The sequence below is a fragment of the Myotis daubentonii genome, chromosome 16 (genome assembly GCF_963259705.1).
Source record: "Myotis daubentonii chromosome 16, mMyoDau2.1, whole genome shotgun sequence".
Taxonomy (NCBI): Eukaryota; Metazoa; Chordata; class Mammalia; order Chiroptera; family Vespertilionidae; genus Myotis; species Myotis daubentonii.
This window is the reverse complement of record NC_081855.1, coordinates 15,402,675-15,423,964: the sequence shown is the minus strand read 5'-3', so window position 1 is coordinate 15,423,964 and position 21,290 is coordinate 15,402,675. Positions and strand designations below refer to the sequence as shown.

General features: G+C 52.6%; 1 protein-coding gene across 6 annotated transcripts in view; it reads right to left on the bottom strand.

The window, feature by feature from the left end:
* GAS7 (growth arrest specific 7) overlaps nt 1-21,290 on the bottom strand; it is a 207,304-nt gene that overhangs the window by 63,631 nt on the left and 122,383 nt on the right. For 5 of the 6 annotated variants that reach the window (XM_059668629.1, XM_059668628.1, XM_059668633.1 and 2 more), the window contains one exon: nt 16,260-16,380. The exons of the other annotated variant lie outside the window; for it this stretch is intronic. In XM_059668629.1, the coding sequence (XP_059524612.1) occupies nt 16,260-16,380 (121 nt within the window). The remainder of the gene's footprint in view (nt 1-16,259; nt 16,381-21,290) is intronic. 6 annotated transcript variants of the gene reach the window in all.

Sequence of the window (21,290 nt, the reverse complement as noted above, 5' to 3'; positions counted from 1 at the left end):
ACTACCAGGTTCATAGCTGTCCCCCAGAGAACCCCAACTTCAACATGAGGCTGTGTTATCTGCATTGGTTCCCGGGGGACTTGTCAATTAGAGTAGATTGTCAGAGTCCTTTAGCGTGACTGAGTCTTTAGCAGAGGTTCTCAACCTGTGGGTTGCGACCCCTTTGGCGGTCGAACGACCCTTTCACAGGGGTCGCCTAAGACCATCCTGCATATCAGATATTTACATGACGATTCATAACAGTAGCAACATTACAGTTATGAAGTAGCAACGAAAATAATTTTATGGTTGGGGGTCACCACAACATGAGGAACTGTATTTAAAGGGCCAGAAGGTTGAGACCCACTGCTTTAGAGCAAGGGGTGGGGAACGTCCATATCCGGCCCGTGAAATCACTGGGTCTGGCCCTGCTGAGGCATTAGGGGTGAGTTAATTAAATGACCGAATATAGCAGCTAATGTTTAAGTTGATCATGTTGTATGGCCCGAGAATGATGTTATAAATATCCACGTGGCCCTGGGCAGAAGAAAGGCTCCCCACCCCTGCCTTAGAGCCTTTCCGAGAACAGGGGGTGAAGAGGAGAGAGGAGGAAGACAGGAGGGAAAAGGCACCAGAAGGTCCTAGAGAGCGGGCACAGGGTGGCAAGGGAGGGGGAGGGGGAGCAGGTTGCTGCGCAGGACCCGCCTCCTTCAGGATGTGTTATCTTACGTCCTGGAGGGCAAAGGCCTGAGTTAGGACAAGAAGGATGAGTTTTATGCAGTCCTCTCCCCAGGTGTCTAGGGTAGACAGAGCTGACAGATCAGGGCGACAGGATATTGTCCTGCTGGCGGGACCTGGGAGAGTCCCGGTGACCTCATGGTCCTGTGTGCTCCCCGTCAACACCATTCAGACGTTCTGAGCGCTAACCGTGCAGGGACCAGGCTGGGGGGGAGCTGGGGCTCCCAGCATTCACGCTGCCCTCGGGGGCTCCCAGGCTGCCGGGAAGCCCGGCTGACCCCCTCCCACCTCAGCCTTAGCACCTGCTTCCAAGCCCATCCCTCCTGCAGACGTGCTCGGAGGAAGGGGTTGTGTCCATCCGTGTCTGCCTGTCCCCCAGGCCCTGAGCCCAGTGGACGCTCACTAAGTGCTGATGAATGAAGACCCGCTCAAAGCAGCTGTTAGAACTACGATCGGTCACATGGCCCATGGCTGAGTTAAAAAATGAGTGTGCGAGTGTGCGAGTGTGAGTGCATGAGGGCTCTCGGTACACCAAGGGAGGCCTAAGTAAATGTATGCGCGCGGAAAACTCCTGAAGGACTGCACAGCATGTGCTGCTGGTCAATTCTTAAAACTCTATAACAACAGAGTTTCAAAAAATCGCAATCAGAATTAGAAAACATCACGACGAATAAGAACTACCCATGATCAGGACCCTGCTCTAACTGTCCAAACCCCAGAGTGCTCCCCACACCCCCCCGTGCAGATCCCCATCCCAGGGGCATCCCTACTCGGCCACAGCAGGGACCAGCGCACGCTGTAGAGAATAGGACGTGGGGTGGGCAGCTCCCACTGTCAGTGACAATTTTCTGCTAAACAGCTGCTAATGCGAAGAGGCAAGTGTGCAGAGTAAAAACCTAAATAAATGTCTGGAGCAAACCCAGAGAAGGGGGCATGAGACACCACAAGACCCGAGGCGGGGAGGGACGATCGGCTCAACACCGGGTTTCCCAGTTCTGAGGGGGGCTGCTCTGAGACACCCTGTCTTTCTAAAATGGCTATTTCATAAGCTGTTTGAATAGGCTCTATTCCTATAGCAAGACAGCTCCTGCACGTCCACATCCCCAAACTGCACTGCCCGTACCCGGCCAACGCCGGCCCCAGGCCATGAGACCCGCGTCTGGATGTTCCGTGAACAAGCTGAACCGTGGCCTCTTCACATGCCCCGGAGGGTCTTCCATACCCTCGGCGTGCAGATCGCACGCTCAGCTGCCCGGAAGCTTCTCTCCCAGGAAGTGGCATTGCCCACCCAGGCGTCACCTTTCTGATTTGTTTCCTGAGAAACAGCGTTCATGAACTTCAATCGCTCTGCACTGCTGATCCATATTTAGAAGGCTTTCCAGTAAAAGGTGTGACTTCCCGTTTAGGAACCAAGCTCAGAATCCCTAAGAGTGTTGCTTTTCACAAGACGGAGGAAAGCTGTCAGAGAGAGCTGGGGTTATTTTGGGAAATAGAAATAATAATCATTTCTCTGAGGGATGGCCGCCGAGGCCCTTCCAACTGCTGGGTCCCGGGGAAGGCCAGCCAGCTCCCCAGGTGCAAAGGGCCCCAGCGGCTCCCCAGAGCCCTTATCATGGGCCGACACCGCAGAAAGTGTACAGAAATGCTGGGCAAAAGAAGCTATTTCCAAACATCGAGAAATGGCATTCCGGATAGAGGTGACCACACAAAATGGGGAAGAAATAGGCACATTTGGAGCGAATGAAATAAAATCCGTGGGAATTGCATGAGCAAAGAGGCCTGAAAGCCTCCTTAGGGAGCAGGTGGAAAGCTACAAACAGAGCAGCCTCCCAGGTGGGCTTCGGAGCCCATCAGCGCCACCTAGGGGACTGGGAGAGCAGGGCGTGGGGGCCAGCCCTGAGTTTCTGCTTCTCAGCTCTGGGAGGCCTGAGCTCCTGCCTTCCTAACGAGTTCCCAGGTGATGTTGATGCTGCTGTCCGGGAACCCCACTTTGGGAACCAGAGGCCTAGAGGAAGACAAGGAAGGGCAGATTTCTCTGCAACAGTTCACCCTTCCTCCAGGTGTTAAGGGTGGAGCCCTTAAAAAAAAGTTTGTTTAAAGGCACAACAATGAAAACAACCCACACATTCCTCTGACTTCAAAGCACCCACTGCTTATGCCATTTCCTCCAAGCAGGTGTTGCTGCTGGAAACCACAGTGACTATTTAAGTTGGCCCGAGAGACCCAAAAAAAGAAGAGTGAACCTAACAGGGCAGATGTTCTGAGAGCCAAGAAGAGGTTCCCCCAGAACCACAAACACTCAGGTTGCCATGGAGGCCTCTCGGGGGTTCCACCCCGGCTCGAAAGCCCGCCAGCTGAGACGACATTGCATTTGCACACCTGGGAATAAGAATCCACTCTCGGTGTGCGAGGCTTGAGCCAGCCGGGCGGGGATGTGGTGAACAAAAGCACCGTGTGCTCCCTGACCCTTTCTGCTCCGTCCCCAGGGCTCTGCCCCGCTGTCCTCCTGCTACCCTTTTCTGTCATGTCTCCACTCCCACCAACACTTATCGTATTTATAGTCCAGCAGCAGGAAGCAAGTGAAGTGAGGCCAGAAGGAGGCAGGCAGGGAGGGGGTCTCTTAGACTCCCAGCCTGGCGCACTCCTCCTCTGTGGCAGAGATCACGTGACCCAGAAGCCCTGGTGTTCCTCGCACTATGTCAAAAGGTTTGCTCAGGGCCCTTTCAGCTTCTGGTTTGTGCATCTCAGCCTGGAAGAAACCCCGGGACACAAGGCCACTTCTGTAGAGGAGCAGAGGCGGATGGGATGCTACGCTGGGGAAGGGAAAGCAAGAGAGAGCACCCTCTATTTCAGAGAAATTGCTCTCACCCTCCTCACAAAAGTAGTACAGGTCCTGGAGAAGCCAGTGGGAGACACACAGGAGCAAGAGAGAAAACAAAAGTCCTCCCTAACCCCCCGGCTCAGAAACCACCATCCGGCCAAGCAGCTCCCCCGCCCACACATGAATGCCAAGGTGGATCACGGAGCAGAGGAGTGGAGGGCACCCCAGCCAGCGGCAATCGGGGACGGAGACCGGTGGTGGCAGGGAGTGCGGCCCTGTCTGCATGGCCACTACGGTCTGGCCCTCGGGGAGAGACAAGGGCTTGAAAGGGCTTTCAAAGCCGGCCCAGTGCCCTCTTTCAGAGACGGGGAATCACAGAGGGAGGGACTGACTGAAGCGCAGAGAGGGGGTGTCACCTCCAGCCACGTCCTCTTGGGGACCTGCCAGGAGCCGCACAGGAGGGCCTGCCAGCCACCTGCTCGGTGGGCCTCTCTTCTGAAGCTTGGATGAAAGCTCGCACTTCCTCTGGGAACCCCCGGAACCTGGGACCCAGGCAGCTGTGTTAAGGCAGAGCCCCCCCCCACCCCCCCACCCCCCCACCCCCGTTCACGGAGACGCTGACAAGCTGAAGGCAGGCCACCTCCCCTGCTGCTGCTGCTGCTGCCTGACCCTCCGACCAGGTGCCACAGGTGCAGGTGACAGACTGTGCCTCTGTGGGCATCTAGGGGAACACACACACCTGGGCCTGGCTTGGCAGCGTCCAAAGAACCGCGAGCGGCGTGCTGGGCTGGGGCACGGAAGTGTACTGGTTTTCAGGGGCTTCCCCCAAATACCACAAACTAAAGCCATCGTGTCACCGCTCTGGAAGCCGGAAGTCTGAGATGCGGGTGTTAGCAGGTGGTTCCTCCTGAGGACGTGAGGGAGCACCTGTTCCAGGCCTCTCTCTCCTGGCCCTCGGGGCCCTGGCCAGTCCTTGGCTCCTAGCCATTCTCCCGTGTCCTCACACTGTCTTCCCTCTGTGGCCAATTCCCTATGGTCAGGGCCCCACCTATGGCCAGGCCCGTCCGCCCTGCTCCAGCACAACCTCATCTTAACTTCATCTGCAAAGGCCCTTCATCCAAGGTCACATTCACAGGGACTGGGGGTCAGGACTTGGACATCTCGGTGGGAGGGGTGCATGGTTCATCCCATACCAGGAGGCGAAAGGCTGGATCTGGCCGGGGGCGTTAGGAGGCCGGGATGGACGTCGAGCTAACACACGGAGTTCATTTGGGGGCAGGAAAGTCTAGATAAACAAAAGGCAGACGGATCCGGGGGGTTCAGCTGCAGAAGGTTTGGGTCTGTGGCAGGGCCCAGAGGGGCACCAAGGAGACCGACATCAGGGACCAAAGGCATCCTGGGCCAGATGGCATCCTGGCAGAGCACACGTGTACAGACAGGCTGCTTGTGAAAATGATGAAAATGTTCTGTACCAGCTGGAACTTTGCTCCCACCTTCCACGCCAAGAGCCCCCAGTCACCAAGCCTTCCACTAGGTCCCCACAAGGGCCACTGAGGGCTAATGCCAGGGTGGGGAGCAGGACCCCTCTAGTCCACTCCCCTGCTAGACACTTAATAACATCCTCCCCTCTCCCGGCTAAGGGAGCTATTTCTTCTCGGGCTGAGGGTGCCTTTGGGCACACAGCGAGGCAGCTCCCACGGCTGGCAAGGGGGCAGGAGCTGCATTCAGCAGGAATGCCCAGGGGCCCGCTGGGCGTAAGGCCCAGCTTACGATCTGTCCAAGGACAGCAGGACCCTGCAGGGTGGGGTCTCTGTGCCCCATGCACAGCCGAGCACCCGGCGACCAGGGAGGGGCTCCCAGTAAACAGGCGTCTTGCATGACTAACGCCTCACCCCGTTCTCCTCCTCCCACGCCTCTTGGATGAGTGCTGCCTTCTCTGGAATCCAACTGGGACCGAAATAACAGAAGAGCTGCTCCCCGCTCCATGCTCCTCCCTCCATAATAAAGATCTCGTCGTCGGGAGAGCGCGCCAGCGTTACACACGGAGGCCAACTCCCACACGGGGGCAAAGGGCACGTTGATGGTATGACTCCTGGCTGCATAGGAAAGAACACTGCCTGCAGCCCACAAGGAAAGTCCCACCTGGCACGCCCTCTCGGCTTCGGGGAGCTCTCTGTCTGCAGCCCTGCAGCCCTTGGCACTGTTTGCCCACCACCCCTGCGCGAAGCCATCCAAGTACGTAAGTAGAGCTGGCGCTTTGAGCAAACACTTGTTGCTTGATAATCAAGTCACAAGTCCCCTGCCCACTCACTCATCAGAATATAACCTACAGCCCATCTTGCTAGGCGTTCCACTGACTCCAAGGGACCTAACCCTTTAAACAGCTCCACTGGCTATATCTGTCCAGATGCCCTTCCCGGCACACCCTAACCTCCAGCCGTAGCCACATGTTCCCATGGCTCCTGCCCTCCCAACACGCACACGGGCCTTATACAAGCCCTTGGAGGCTGGTATAAATTTCCTGCATTTCAAAGCTCTGGGAATGAGGCAGAGCGAGGGCTGAGTTTGAAGGTCCTTCGCTTGAAGTTGATGTTGCAGATCTGTGGACCAACGTTAGCCACGTCTCCTTGGACCCTTCATTCTCTTACCTGGTCCCATAATCTCCGATTTCCAAGTGCATTTATAAGATATCTTTCTGACTGCCTGTCTCACGCCAATTCTCCCCTGCAATACTTAGTGCACATCCATGAGGCTCTGTCTGAACACAGGTCAAAGTCAATGCCCTCAAGAACTGGACATGTAAAATGAATGCATGAATATAAGAAAATTCAGGGTAGTGGCGACCCTCTCAGCTCCACTCAGGTGTGTTCAGGGGTGTCGGTGGGTCCAGGGTGGCCACACCTCATGATTTTTCAAGAGAAGACAAGTATTCAGGCATCTGTGAAAAACCTCCCAATATTCCAGTGTTGGCAACTGATTGAACATTGTGAAGCACTGTGTGCACAGCATAAGGTGCTTCTGCGGACAGCCTGTGGCCTCAAGACCACCAACCATGGGACATCCGCTGTACGTATTCTTTGCAGGACAGCCCACCAGGACCTGGAGGTCCTGACTCTGCCCTGACCGTCACCCCTGCCACCACACACAGAGGCACCATAATGCCGCTTCCCCAGAAATCCAGTCATTGGAGACCAGCACTGCTTAAAAAGAGTGCAAACCAAGCGAACGTCATTCCGAAAGGCACACAACTCACAGTCATCCTATACTGTGTTTGGCTTTTAACTAAGAATACTGGTCGATCTAATGACTCGCAGAGATCCTGCCACTTGAAACAAGTGAGCTGCGGGTTGTGCAGTGGGAGGGAAGGTGAGAACACGGAGACTGTCCGCTGGCACACACTTCCCAACCAAGCGGAGGTGAAATCTCCGGGCAGAGAAAGGTGGGAGAAGAATGACCACTCCCCATCGAGGCTGGACTGTCTCAGTGGACGCTGAGTGGCTTGAAGGCAGGATGGTGTTCATTGTGTCCCCATGTCAGAGTGCTATGCAGAGTAGGAACATAAAATTAGCATAAGCCCCAACCTCTCTGACTTACCCTCAGCCAGAATCAAAGTTGAAACCAGAGTCCACAGGTGTTTTTTTGTGTGTGTTTTTAAAAATTTTAAATAAAAATATTTTTATTGATTTTAGAGAGGAAGGGAGAGGGAGAGAGAGACAGAAACATCAATGATGAGAGAGAATCATTGATCGGCTGCCTCTAACACACCCCACACTGGGAATCGAGCCTGCAACCTGGGCATATGCCCTGACGGGGAATCGAACCTTGACCTCCTGGTTCACAGGTTGATGCTCAACCACTGACCCCCCACCTGCTGGGCCACGGGTGTTTTTAAAATAGCAAAAATGCTGAGGTTTATAAAAAGAACTATTGATTCAAAAGCTTTGAAATTATAAAACCTGCCATACATTCAATTATACAGGTAAGAATAAAGACTAGACACTACAGTCGCCTTTCCAATCTACGGGTTCACATCAACCACGGAGCACAAATTTTTTTACTACCAATAAATCAACAAACAACAAGTGCTGGCGAGGATGTGGAGAAAAAGGAGCCCTGGGACAGTGCTGGTGGGAATGCAGACTGGTGCAGCCACTATGGAAAACAGTGTGGAGCTTCCTAAAAAAATTAAAAATGGAACTGCCGGGCCCGGCTGGTGTGGCTCAGTGGTTGAGCATTGACCTGTGAACCGGAGGTCAGGTTCAACTCCCCATCAGGGCACATGCCCAGGTTGCAGGCTCAATTCCCAGTGTGGGGCGTGCTGGAGGCAGCCAATCAGTGATTCTCTCTCATCATTGATGTTTCTGTCTCTCTCTCCCTCTCCCTTCTTCTCTGAAATCAATAAAAAAATATATTAAAAATAAAAGCACACAATACAGTGACTTTTGGTATATTTCACAATTCATACAACTATCACCACTACCTAATTTTAGAACATTCTTATTCCCTCAAAAAGAGACCTCCTACCTCTTAGCAGTCACTCTTATTCACCCCTTCCCCAGACCCTGGAAACTAATCTACTTTCTGAGTCTACGGATTTGCCTATTCTAGGCATTTCACATAAAGGGAAGCATACAATATGTGGCTTTGTGTCTAGCTTCTTTCACTTAGCATGATGTTTCCAAGGTCCGTCCGTGTTGTAGCATGTGTTAGAGCTTCATTCCATTCTATGGCTGAGGTCCTATTGCAGGGATGGTCCACATTTTGTTTTCCAGTCATCGGCTGATGGACACTTAAGCTGTTTATGGCCATTATGATTAATGCTTCCGTGAGCATTCGTATATAGGTTTGTTTTGTTTTTTGTTTTTAAATATATTTTATTGATTTTTTACAGAGAGGAAGGGAGAGGGATAGAGAGTTAGAAACATCGATGAGAGAGAAACATCAATCAGCTGCCTCCTCCTGCACACCCCCTACTGGGGATGTGCCCGCAACCAAGGTACATGCCCTTGACCGGAATTGAACCCGGGACCCTTCAGTCTGCAGGCTGACGCTCTATCCACTGAGCCAAACCGGTTAGGGCTCATATATAGGTTTTTGTGTGCATGGATGTTTTCAGTTCTCTTGGGTATATATCTAGGAGTGGAACTGCTGGGTCCCATTCCACATTCTTTTTGTTTCACTTCATATCTAAGCCATTTGCTGCTTATCAGTGACTCCATCCACCAGACAATGAGGAAAGTTCAAAAGCAGTCATTTTCAAAGTAACAGCTTTTTAGAATACAGTCAACAATAAAATACTTGCTGTCTTTGTCTTTTGACTTTTATGGATCCTAAACTTCCTGGCAGTGAGAGCGACTCTCTAACCCACTTGGCATCTGCCAAGATTCCAAGAGATTATCGGTCTTAAAAACTGGTGAGAAATGGGGGGCGTGTTGTGCACTCAAGTGTTAACTTCACACTACAAATCAAAGTGGAATCTCTGGGAGAAAACATTTGCCCCAAACAGAAGAGATTAATAGTAAGCTCTAAGGTCTAACAGCTTTCCACTCAGAGTCCATTAGAGAAAAAAATCAAGCCAAAATAAGCAAAGTTCATGACCGCACGCACACACACACGCACACGCACACACTTCAATCAACCAAACCTGCCAAGTGAAAGCATCTTTTTAGTCTCACGTTTGTGCAACACAGATGGACAGAAGAAACTAAATCGATGTTTTTTGGGCATAGACGTTTCTCATGGCAACTTTTATTAATGGAATTATCAGGGCTGCTCTATCCTGGGAGCTAGGAAAGTATCCAATTATTTGTAACAAAGAAAAGCTCCAAGAATGCTTTTAAAAGTGCTCTATGGGAAACTGATCCAGAAACTCACATTAGCTCCTGGTGTAATAAAGTTAAATGGGAATCTACTCATTTAATGAAAAATTAAAACAAGAAATCAAGAAAACAACCAACTATTTGGCAAACAAACCCCAAAGCTCAAATCCTAGCTTAATCCTCCAAACTTTCACTCACAAACATAATAAAACATTTACACATATGGATTCTTTGTCAAAAGAGTTTAAAAACAATTCCCAGCTCTCCTGGGTTCCAGCTGACACTCTAACAGGATAGTTAAGTTTCCCTTAAAAATAAGTGTTACTTCAGACAATTTTTTCTACTAATCTATGGACTCAGCTCCCCTGCTGCTAAGTAAGTCACCACACCGCCCCCCCGCCCCATGCCCATCCTCCTAAATGAGGAGGCCAACATATCAAACATTAGAAGACTGGGGGCCCAGGCATATCCTGGCATATGAATGGCCAGGTGACTTAGTCTTTGCCACACGGAGGACTCCATTTCCTCAGGTGTAAAAAGAACGATTCTATTTGTTAGACCAGGAATCCCCAAACTTTTTCTTTCAAGAGACAGAGAGTAAATATTTTTGGCTTTGCGAGTCACGTGGTTTCAACTCTGCCATCGTCATGCCAGGACAACCTTAACCCATGTGTAAACGCAAGAGCACGGTGTGCTCCAATAAAAATGCATTTATAAAAATAAGCTACAAGCTGCCCTTGGCCCAAGGGCTATACCCTGCCAACTCCTCTGTTCGATGATTAAAAGTCATTGGCAGCTGGAACCCCATGAGCTATCAATTCATGGAGGTCTGACAGGGGAGAGGGGTGTACACCACCGCACGCAGTTCTACGGGCGTCTCTGCATGCGGACACGGGCATTGGGGTCTCCCTATTCCCACCACCCGCCTCCTCCTGTTTTGGTTGATACCTCGCCCGCGCCCCACTGACCTGCACCATGACCTTGGATAAAACATCACTGTGTGGGGGTGGAGTCAGGCTTTCTGAGAGTTTGCTGGGGGTCAGGTGGGACAATCCAAAAGCGTGAGGAAAGAGATCTGCAAGGGGAGAGCTTGGCCAATGGGAAATAGGAGATGAGAGGGAGGTGAGCAGATTGAACACCTCTGCTCTCCCTGGACTCTCACCCTCTCACAGGGAGAGTGCACCGACAGAGGGACCCTCTGGGGCTCTGCGGTTCACTAGCCACACCCACCAGTGCGCGGGTGTCTCCCTTCATCTCCTCTCTTACCCGCTCTTACTGCTCAGGGCGCACATCTCCCAAATGAGACATTAACACTTAATTCTTGCCTCAGGCTCTGCTCCCTAGAGAAAGAGAACTATGACTTACCCCTCAAATAACCTTCTTTCTTCAGAAATGAAAGGCCCAGATAAAATAAACACAACCACTGGATTTGAAGTGCACAGAGACTAATAGGAAAGAGGTAAAATCGTGATTCATAGATTAATAAACAAAACTAACCTTGGCCTTCATTACTGGCCTGTAATGTCCAAATGGTAAAATATATCCTAAACAATGTCTAGCAGCATCTCTCCAAAAAGAAAACCTGAACAGCTACAACCATATCACTGTTGAGTGATTACATGTGCATATCTGGCCTTCCAATTATGAATGGAACAAATAACGTTCTACTACATCCCTTGACAAGCGATCATCTGTTGTGCAAATAGTAGTCCCCCTACCCCAACCCAACACCAGTTCAGGTCCCTGGACAGGACAGCCTACTGATAACAGCTCACTATCTAAGAACTAAACACAATCCCAAGTTTTTGGCCATTGAGTCAACTTTTGGTGAGAACTGAAGCAGTTTCTGAAACAGTGGGGGACAAGCAATTTCCTGAGACCTGAACCCCTACCTGGGGTTTTGGCCTGAGCTCAGGGCCAGCCTGCATGACGAAATGCTCTGGCGAGCCACAGCATGGAGCAACAGGGGGCATGGGGACTTCCCAAAGTCTCATAAAAAGCATGTGTGATGGCCTTACTGAAAACAAGAACGTTATTACGTTAACGTACCCACTGGAACTTCCTGTTAGCCACCTGGCCCAACACTATCTACTAAATAGCCTATGCTTTCCCCAGTGATTTAACTAGCACCCCACTGTGAAGCTGATCCGTATTTCATTCCGTCTGTCTGTCTGTCTGTCTGACTGCCCCTGGCTGACAGCCGCCGCTCCCTTGCCTTTCCTGCCATCGCCCTCTCCTGGATTTCGCACATCTGACAATTTTGCAGTCTCCCTGCCCCTCCCTTGCGGTCTGCTCTGCAGGGCTCTCCCCTGGGGCTGCCTTGGGTGTCCTGCGATGACGTCACTTCTCAGATGCTGAAATGCAAATTCTGGGTGGCCACCTGCGGTCGTGCAGGTTGGTCACTGTACCGCAGCGTCAGGCCAAGTGGGATGTAGGGGTGAAATCCATTCTGCTCTCCGCTTGCCAAGCGGTGCACCCACAGAGTCCCCAGGTCCCCACCGCTGGCCCAGATGTCCTGAGTCACAGACCCATCCGTCCAAACATATGCTCGCCATTTCTCCCAAATGTCCCCCAAGGAACACACTCTATGTAGATTCACCTTCTTTCTCCTAAACCCGCTCCCCCGCCCTCCCCGCCCCCCCGCCCCATCCCGTCCTCACTGCATGGCTGCGGCACACGAGGCAGAAGACTCAGAGGCGTCCGAGCGCTCTCTGTGCCCTGACTTGGAGCATCCCCCCTGACAGATTCTCCCTCCTCCTCTCTGGCCAGCGGTGCACACGGAGCTGACCTCATTACTTCTCTTCTCATTTAGTCTGCCAGGCTCCGTGCTCACTGTCTTAAACCCTTCCCTCGGCTGCACAAGCAGTCTTGCCACAATGTCCTGATCCTGTCACACACAGCTCTGGATCCTACCACAGTCTCCACTGCCCACAGGGCCAAGTCCCAACACCTCCAAGAACCTCAGGGGGTCTTTCATGGCTCAGACCCCTAAGCCCCTCTCTCACTTCTCTGCTCCTTCCCAAACACATCAGCCTCCCCTTGAGGCCTTGCCTTTGCGCATGCAGAGACCTCAGCTTGGATCCCCGACTCCAGCGCCCCCTCCTGGAAGGCTTGATTGATACCCAGAAGAAGTTGATGACTCCCTTCCCTGAGCCCCAGATTCCCATGCGAACACCCACAGCGCCTGTTGGTGTCTGTGTGTCTGATGCCATGAGAACTGCGATCTTGAAGGCAGAGATGGCCTCCCTTTGGATTTTGTATCCCCACAGCCCAGACAAGCGCCGTGACAATCCCCGCCCATAAAGTCCCGAGTGGACTGGAAATAAGCGGATTCGCCAGAGCCTGGCAATACAGATGTAAACTGGGCTTTAAACGCCTGCTATCTGCATGCGGTACAAAAACGGGGACAGACGCCTATTGTGCCCAAGCAGCCTCTGTGAAAGAACTGATTAGGGATTAGGGAAGACGGAGTATTTGGGAAAGATGAGAAGAGAGGTATGGCCGGGCGGCTTAGAGCGGGGCCCTGGTGGCATCTGCCTCCTGGGCAGTGGTGCATGCCTCTGGCCTGACCCACAGGTGGGACAGGCCCCTGAGTCAGAGCAGAAAGCTGGATACAGTGGGCCCAGCTGGAGGTGACAAGCTCAAGTGTCAGGAGGTCAGATAACGCAAGTGTGAGAAGAGCAAGCAGCTATTCTAATAGGTCCTTTCCTGCAGAAAGGCAGGCAGATCCAGCAACTTAAACAGCAGCCCAGCAGCCAAACAAAACCACCCAAGAACGGGTTCCAGAGGACCAGAGAGGTAGGCGGGCCTCCCATCCCCTTAGACTAAGGAGCAAAATCCTTAACATGATGTTCACGGTCTATAGACAATCCCTCCAAACATGACTAACTCTTTGCTATCAGGAGGGCATTTCCATTGGCCGCCCTTTCCTCATCCTCTCCATCTGAGCTGAAGGGTACCTCCTCCTCCAGGAAGCCTTCCCTGATCTCCAGGGTCTCAAATGAATTCGCTCTCAAAACACCCTGGGCTTCCCCTTCAAGGTCCTGCTCAGAATGGTTATCAAATACGTATTCATTTAAATTCTGTTTCCACTATAAGAAGAAGCACTTAGAGGGCAGGGACTGATTCTTATCATATCCCAGCATTCAGCACTCTGCCTGGAGCAGATCTGAGGCCCACTGAGCAAGCGTCTGCTGAGTGAACAATTCAATCAAACAGCTGAAGAATGAATTAAACAATGAGTGGATAAAACTGGCCTGTGTCTAGAATGTGGGACCAGGGAGCCAGGATTACCCTGAGCACATGAGAGAAGGAAGGGGAGGGGAAGGCGGGCCGCTCCTACTGCAGATGACAGAGACCACAGTGGGGTCGGCAGCCAACTGGACCCGCGGCCAAACCCAGCCCACCCTGCTGTCATACAGCCTGTGACTCCTAAACTAACATCGTCTTTCACATTTTAAAATTGTTAAAAAGAAGACTATTTCAGTTTTTGAAATTCACACATCAGTGTCCATAAATAAGGCTTTATTGGAACACAGCCTCACCCCTTGGTTTCTGTACTGTCTACGGCTGCTTTAGCATGATAGTGGTAGAGCTGAGGGGCTGTGATAGAGATTATATGAGCCTCAAGGCCTAAAAGATATACTACCTTTACAGAAAAAGTTTACTGAACCCTGGCCTACAGTCTCTTGCAATCACTATATCCCAGAACTCACAGAAATGCTGACCCGGTGGCATATGCTAAAATCTGGGCCTCAGAAAAAAGCTGCCAGACACTGTTTGTTAATGTAAAATGAGACTTGAATATCCCCTTAATAAAGAAGGGCTAGTTAAACTAATATCATACACTAGCAATGGACTACTGCATAGCTATCTTTAAAAATGGGTTAGGCTAAAATGTACAAGTATAGAAAGATGTCCACAGTACACTGTCAAAGAAGTTTACAAAACAACATGGATCGTTTTTCCAATCTTTTAGAAAGACTAGCTGTACATATGTTTAGAAGGTGAGAAAATATGAATATCTGGAAGAATATGTGATAAATAGGGAACTGGGCCAGGGATTTAAATTTTTTATTTATTTTATTATTTTTTAAAAATATATTTTATTGATTTTCCACAGAGAGGAAGGGAGAGGGATAGAGAGTTAGAAACATCGATGAGAGAGAAACATCGATCAGCTGCCTCCTGCACACTCCCCACTGGGGATATGCCTGCAACCAAGGTACATGCCCTTGACCGGAATCGAACCCAGGACCCTTGAGTCCGAAGGCCAACGCTCTATCAACTGAGCCAAACCGATTAGGGCTCAAATTTTTTATTTTAAATACTTTTGCACTCACTGAAGTTTTTGCTGAGAATACATTTTTCTCTAATTTTATTGATTTCAGAGAGGAAGGAAGAGGGAGAGATAGAAACATCAATGCTGAGAGAGAATCATTGATCGGCTGCCTCTTGCATGCCCCCTACTGGGGATCGAGCCCACAACTGGGCATGTACCCTTGACCGGAATCGAACCTGGGACCCTTCAGTCCGCAGGCCGACGCTCTATCCACTGAGCCAAACCGGTTAGGGCTGCTATTCTCTAATTCAAAACACACATGCAAAGGCTGATTTTAGGACACCCCTCCCCACACCACCCTCCCCCCAGATCCCAACGCTTGATGATCTCAGGGTCATATGGTCCAGTTTCTGCATTGTGGGGAGCTGCCCAAAACACACTTTCCTCTGACACTTCAAAGTCTGATAACTGCCAAGCTGCTCATGTTTGCTTTGAGGAAGCGTAAGATTAGAATGGTCAGAATTAGTCCTACTTCCCTTTTCCTAGAAACCCTGGTTACCTACTCAACTAGAACACCCCTCCCGAGCCCGCGGAGGGCCAGGGTGCCAGGGGGCGTGACCACACTGGCCGCAGAGCAGCAGCGGCCAGCTGCCTTCTCTGCTCCTCCCTCTCACCACGGCTGGCTCTCCTGCCACCGGGACCCTCAGAGTGGATCTCAGTCAGCAGCCCTACGGGTGGTCCTGGGGGTGGGATGAGGCGGCCATCAGCCGAGGAAAGAGAGAAGCAAGACTGAGCCCCCAGTAGGTTTCAGGTTCTGCCCTGGCACACACGTCTATGATTCCCACCAAGCCTAACTCTCCGTTTCTAACCTTTGTTCCCCCGTGGCAGTTTCCCGGGGGAGTCATGCCAAGGGCAGAGCTATTAGCTGGCTTTGCTCTGCCAGGCCCAGGCCCGCAGGCCTGCAACAGGTCTGCTCAGCTGGCTGGAGTAACCTGCCACTCCTTCACCCTGCAGTTAGCATCCCAGGATCCTGGAGTCACTGTGAAGGCCCAGGAAGTCCCTAGTAGCTGGGGGCATGGAGGTGCGGTCCCACCTCAACTCGGAGATGCACACAGAACCTGCTCTCTGCTAGAATAAACCATCCATAAGTAGCCCCAGCATTTCCCAAGGAACATGCCAAGACTCAGGCAGTGCGATGATCCCGGTGAGAGCAGGAGGCGCGGTGGGGAAGTCAGGGAGGCGTCGATCTTGCGATGCCTGTCTGGGAACTCTTGCGTCATTTAGTACGCTCAGACCCCAAGACAGCGCCGCACAGCTCGAGCGCTCGCCCTGATTCAAACTAGCTGCTGACCACAACCTTTCTCCATCCCAATTAGAGGTTCCGTTCAGCAAACACGCCCGAGTGGCTGTAAGGGTCCGAGGAGGACCCCAGCCTTGAAGGGCAGGCAGGCTTCCCCATCCAGGCTCAGACCCCCGCCGCCCAGCACTGTGGGGAGAGCCGTCTCTCAGGTCAGCTTCTGAAGAAAATAAAAACCAGGCGGTGGCGGAGGGAGGAGAAAGCCTGGCTCTCGGAGAGACAGGAGCCCGGGGCTGGCGCGGGCCACTCCTGAGCGGGACTCACCATTGGTGGTCGTGTTGACATAGTAGCGCCGGCCCTGTGGGGACAGGTAGCTCTGCCAGCCGGGGGGCAGCACGACGCTCTGGCTCTCCTCTCCCGGCGGAGGGGGGACCATCCCAGGCTTCTGCGGAGGAGGAAAGGAAAGGTCACACACGTCTGGCATTTGTGCAGCCGTTTTTCAACCAGGAAGTCAGGGCAGATGAAGTCACCCTGGCACGGCTCGGCGTTGAGGATGCGTGGCCCACAGGCCCCCCTAAGGGAGGTCACAGGCCGCGGTTGTGTGAGTTTGGCGGTTGTCTGAGCGGGAGGTGTGAGGAGCGCCTGCTGCCTCAGAGCCACCGCAGGAGGGACAGGTTTCCCCCAGGACAGAGGGAAGTGCCGCTCAGCTAACACTGGGCTTTCTCCTCTGTTAGCCCCTAAAGAGCCATCCTCGGGGGTGAGGCACTTTCACGGGGTGGGAGGTGCCGCTCCCCGCACTCCCGTGTGGACGCTGCAGCCTGACATCCCAGGGAGCACCGAGCACAGCTGAGCACAGCCGCAGCCGCAGACGAGGCCAGGGCCTGCTGGGGAAGCTACCGGAAACCATCCATGCCAGCCTCGGCACAGCGAGCTGTGGAACCTTCTACAACAACGCCATGAATCGAAGAGCGAGGTGCGTTTTCTCCAAGTGCCCAAATCACCCTGCGAGGAGAACTGGAGTCTGAGACAACCCAGGATGCCCTTTCACCACATGCACTTATCTGCAGCTTAATTCTCGTCACCACACGCACGGAGCTTTTCCTAAAATAATCAGAGATTAACAGAGAGAACAGAGAGAAAATAGTAGAGACACAGATGCTACAGCAGGTGCTTCCCGGTGGGATTATGGGCAGTTTGTCTTCCCTTCTTTTTGCTTAACTCTTCCATCTAGATTTTCTTCAATAAACGCAAAAAAAAAAAAGTTATTAGCTCTGGCCAGTGGTGCTCAGTGGTTAGAGCGACGGCCTGGGCACCAAAGAGTCACAGGTTCGATTCCTGGTCAAGGGCACATAGCTAAGTTGCAAGTTTGCTCCCCGCCCTTGGTCAGGGCACGTGTGGGAGGCAACCAGTCTTTGTCACATCAATGTTCCTCTCTCTCTCTTTCTCTCTCTCTTCCTCTCTTTCTCCCTCCCTTCCTTCTACTCTCTCTGAAAAGCAATGGAGAAAATATCCCCAGGTGAGGATTAACAACAAAAAAAATAAATAAAAGTTGTTAAAGAACACTTAAACATAAGAAAAGGGCCCAATTAGCTCACATAATTTCTGTGCCTTGCGGAGAAATAAACAGATAAAGACCGTATTCTAGCCACAGCAGGATAGGAGCCATGATTTTCTCAGCGAAGCCGGACCCTGTTCAGAAATACTAAAACTAACCGGCCCCTAAATGTCACCGGCATCCCCCCGCCATGCCTACGAGGCAGTTTTGGGTCACTGATGACCACAGCTTAATAGCTGGCAAGTGAGCAATACAGACACGGCTCCCAAACTGCTGAGCTTTCTGCAGACTGCAGAGCCCGCACTTCCGTTTCCTGGGGAGCCCTGCACGCCCTCGGTGGGGATCGGGGATCAGATCAATCCCAGCTGCTCCAGGGACTGCGAGTGAGCACGGCTCCCCCTGGTCCTCCCTGTCTGTTTCATTATGAAGTTTCACAATTTAATGAAAAACCTTCCCCTCTGCCCTGAACGCTTCTGTCTCCCACACCTGTTGACCCGCAGCGCCTCTGTGGCTTCCAGACCGCCAGGTGCCAGAGGGGCGGACCGCCGCCGGGCAGGCAGCCTCCTCGCCGGCACAGCATGTCCGCTGAGCCCCAGCACACACCTGGGCACGCTTACCGGGGCCTCCAGACACTGCTCGGGCCTCTCCAGGTTGGAAGACGGTCAAAATATATGCAAGACAAATAGCCTGAGGATGAGTACAGTGAGAGTGTGAGTGTGTGTGTGTGTGTGTGTGTGTGTGTGTGTGTGTGTGAGAGAGAGAGAGAGAGAGAGAGAGAGAGAGAGAGAGAGAGAGAGAGAGAGAGAGAATACCCACAGTACAGGAGACACACATGTTGCCTCTGTGGGGTTGGGAGAAACAGGAACAGGGAGGTCAGGGGGCTTGACCGAAGAAAGAAATGGTCTAGAACTAAGTTGCTTCTGCCTGAGGCACAGCATCTAAGGGAAGACAGGACTGGGGCTTGTAGGGTAAGCTGGGAGGAAGTGGGAAATTGTGAAAGAGAATGCATTCCGCAAGGGCAGAGACTGGCATGGGCAGAACGAGGCTGCAGGGACCCAGAGGAGAGAGAGAGAGAGAGAGAAAGACCCAGCAGCAAAGTGAACCCGCCCTCCAGCCTGAGGCTTAGTGGGACTTAGTCACTGAGCAGCCTGGGGCCCAGGGAAATGACACACCGGCCGCCCTACCTCAGCATCTGTGAGATGGGGGACGATGTTAGCCCAGCGTGGTACACACTGTGGAGACGGACAGTAAGAAACTCCGCGCCTGGGAAAGTGCCTGTCACCAAGAATACTCAGGAAATGGGGGGGCTCCAGGAGAAGGGGGGCCGTCTGGATGCGAGTGAGACCTCTGCCTACTGTGGCGTGAAGTTCGCTCCCCCCTCCCCATCACTGCATCTAACATGCCACCAGTAACAGTCGCTTCCCCCAGCTTTCTGTTTCCAAGACGACCGGCTTAACACGGGCCTGCTGGGGCGGTCACCACGTGAAGATGCTGCTGCTGGGTTCGGGGAAAGGGCGGGCAGCGAGGAGGACTCCCCTTAGCTGGGCTGCTGGAGTGAGCGGACCGAGCCTCTGACCCTGTGTCCCACCTGTGAAGTGACGACCCCCAGCCCAAACCCACAAAAGCACGTGCTTTTCTCTTATTTACATAAATAAGTGTGAGGGGTCAGAGCTCTGGTTGACATCTGAGGACACTGATGACCAGGCGGGTGCCATACTGCCCGAGGCCTCCCCATCTGGGACATGTGGGACCCACCACCCTGCACGCTATGGAAAGTGCCTGCCAGGGAGGCACCCCCGATACTGAGCCAGGAAGGGCCAGGGGTGCTGAGTGGGGGGAGGAGGGCACCCAGGCCAATTTCCTAATTTGGCCAGCGTGGGAAAGGTGGTCTCCACACCGCCCCCCCTGGAACGGCCAGGGGTCCCCGCTCTGCCCGCCAGCTGACAGCGCTCTGCCTCCATCCCCCAAGGCCCCCAGCACTGCCTCTCCCTCTCCCAGAAGGAAGGTATCCTGTTGGCTGGATTGCAGCAGCCAGGAGCCAAAAGATGTGGAGACAACGGGGCACCCCCCCCCCCAGAGAAGTGAAGCAGCGCCCAGACACCTGTACACCCTGTTCCACATTATCCGCAATCACCAAAGGGTGGAAACAAGGCAAGTGGCCATTAACCGATGAACGGGGAAACGCACTGTGATGATGTAACCGCACAAAAAACAACGCTCGGCCATTAAAAGGAATGAAGTGCCGATGCACGCTGCAACATGGATGGGCCCTGAAATCACGCATGGGAAATGAGCTAGACGCAGCAGGCCAAGTTCTGGGATGATTCATTTATATCAAATGTCCAGAACAGGAAAACCCATAGACAGAAAGCAGATGAGGGGTGGCCGGGGGCTGCAGGGGTGCAGAGGGGGGCAGCGTTTCCTTTTTTGTTGGATGAAAACGTTTTGGAACTAGACAGTGGCAGCGGTTGCACAAAACTGTGACTGTTCTAAACGTCACTGATGGTACAGTTTATGTGAGGTGTATTTTACCACAATAAAAACGATTTTAGAAAGAGGTAGACGAGGCAGGAGTCGGCCTCCCAATCTGCAGGCTCTTGTTTAAGAGGCCAAACCCCCAGTCTTCCCTCCCCCCTCGTGGCGGTGGAGGCGCAGGCTCCTGGGAGGGCGGCCCCAGAGCCACCGAGAGGATACAGCGGAGCAACTACCCGATCATTAAGGTCTCTGCCAACTTACTGTTCTAATTAGTTCCCTTCCAAGTTAAAGCCTTCCCTTCCCTTCCTTAGTCCTCTGGCTTCTCCCCTTCCACTCTGTCAGCTCTTTCCCATGGGAACAGGCACGGAAAGCAGGGGTAGCGCGGGTCCTACCACAAGGAGCAGGGGCGGAGGGAGTGGAGTGGGCGGAGATGAGGGTGCTTTGCTTAGCCCGGGATGCTTAGCCCGTGTCCCAGGACGGCTCTGTGGGAGTCAGAAAATGCCGCCTCTTCCCCTGGATGGGCCGTCCCCAGGGGGCAAGGCGGGTCTCGGCCTCCCTAGGCCCCTCACCTGGGTCCCCTTGTTCAGTGAACAGCCTGCCCAGGTACATGTGGAAACCCATCCTCTGAAAGTCTGAATTAAACAGGATCTTCTGACCCCACAATGAATGCATGTGTACGCACACACGCACCCTATTTTATCAGAAGGTTTCGAGACCACTTTAGAACCCTAGCCTAATAGGTACTCAAGAAATGTCTGGCCCGGCCGGTGTGGTTCAGTTGGTTGGCCTCACCCCATACACCAAGAGGTCGCCGGTTCGATTCCTGGTTGAGCCTGGGTTGTGGGCTCGATCCCCAGTAGAGGGCATGTAGGAGGCAGGCTGTTGATGTTTCTATCTCTCTCTCTCCCTCTCCCTTTCCCACTCTCTAAAATCAATAAACACACACACACACACACACACACACACACGTATATTTTAAAGGAAGGCCTGCACTCAGACCCCATTTCTGCCATTGGTAATGGCTTTGATCACTTGCCACATGTCTCTAAGTGAGCCAAGGACTGAGGCACTTAGCGCTAATCTTTATAACAAGCCTGGCACATACATGCCATTTTTTCCATTTTAAAATGAGAAATCCAGGATTCAGAGAATTTACTAACGTGCCCCATGTTGTGCAGCTAATTAAATGATAAACCAAACCTTAAAATAGTAGCTTTGTTCTAGATGCTGCCATCCAGCTCCCAAAATCCAGGCTACTCCCAGTCCATCTCCCCAGAATCAACCCCATTTCTTCACCTGACCACCTGGCATCTAGCTCCCGCCCA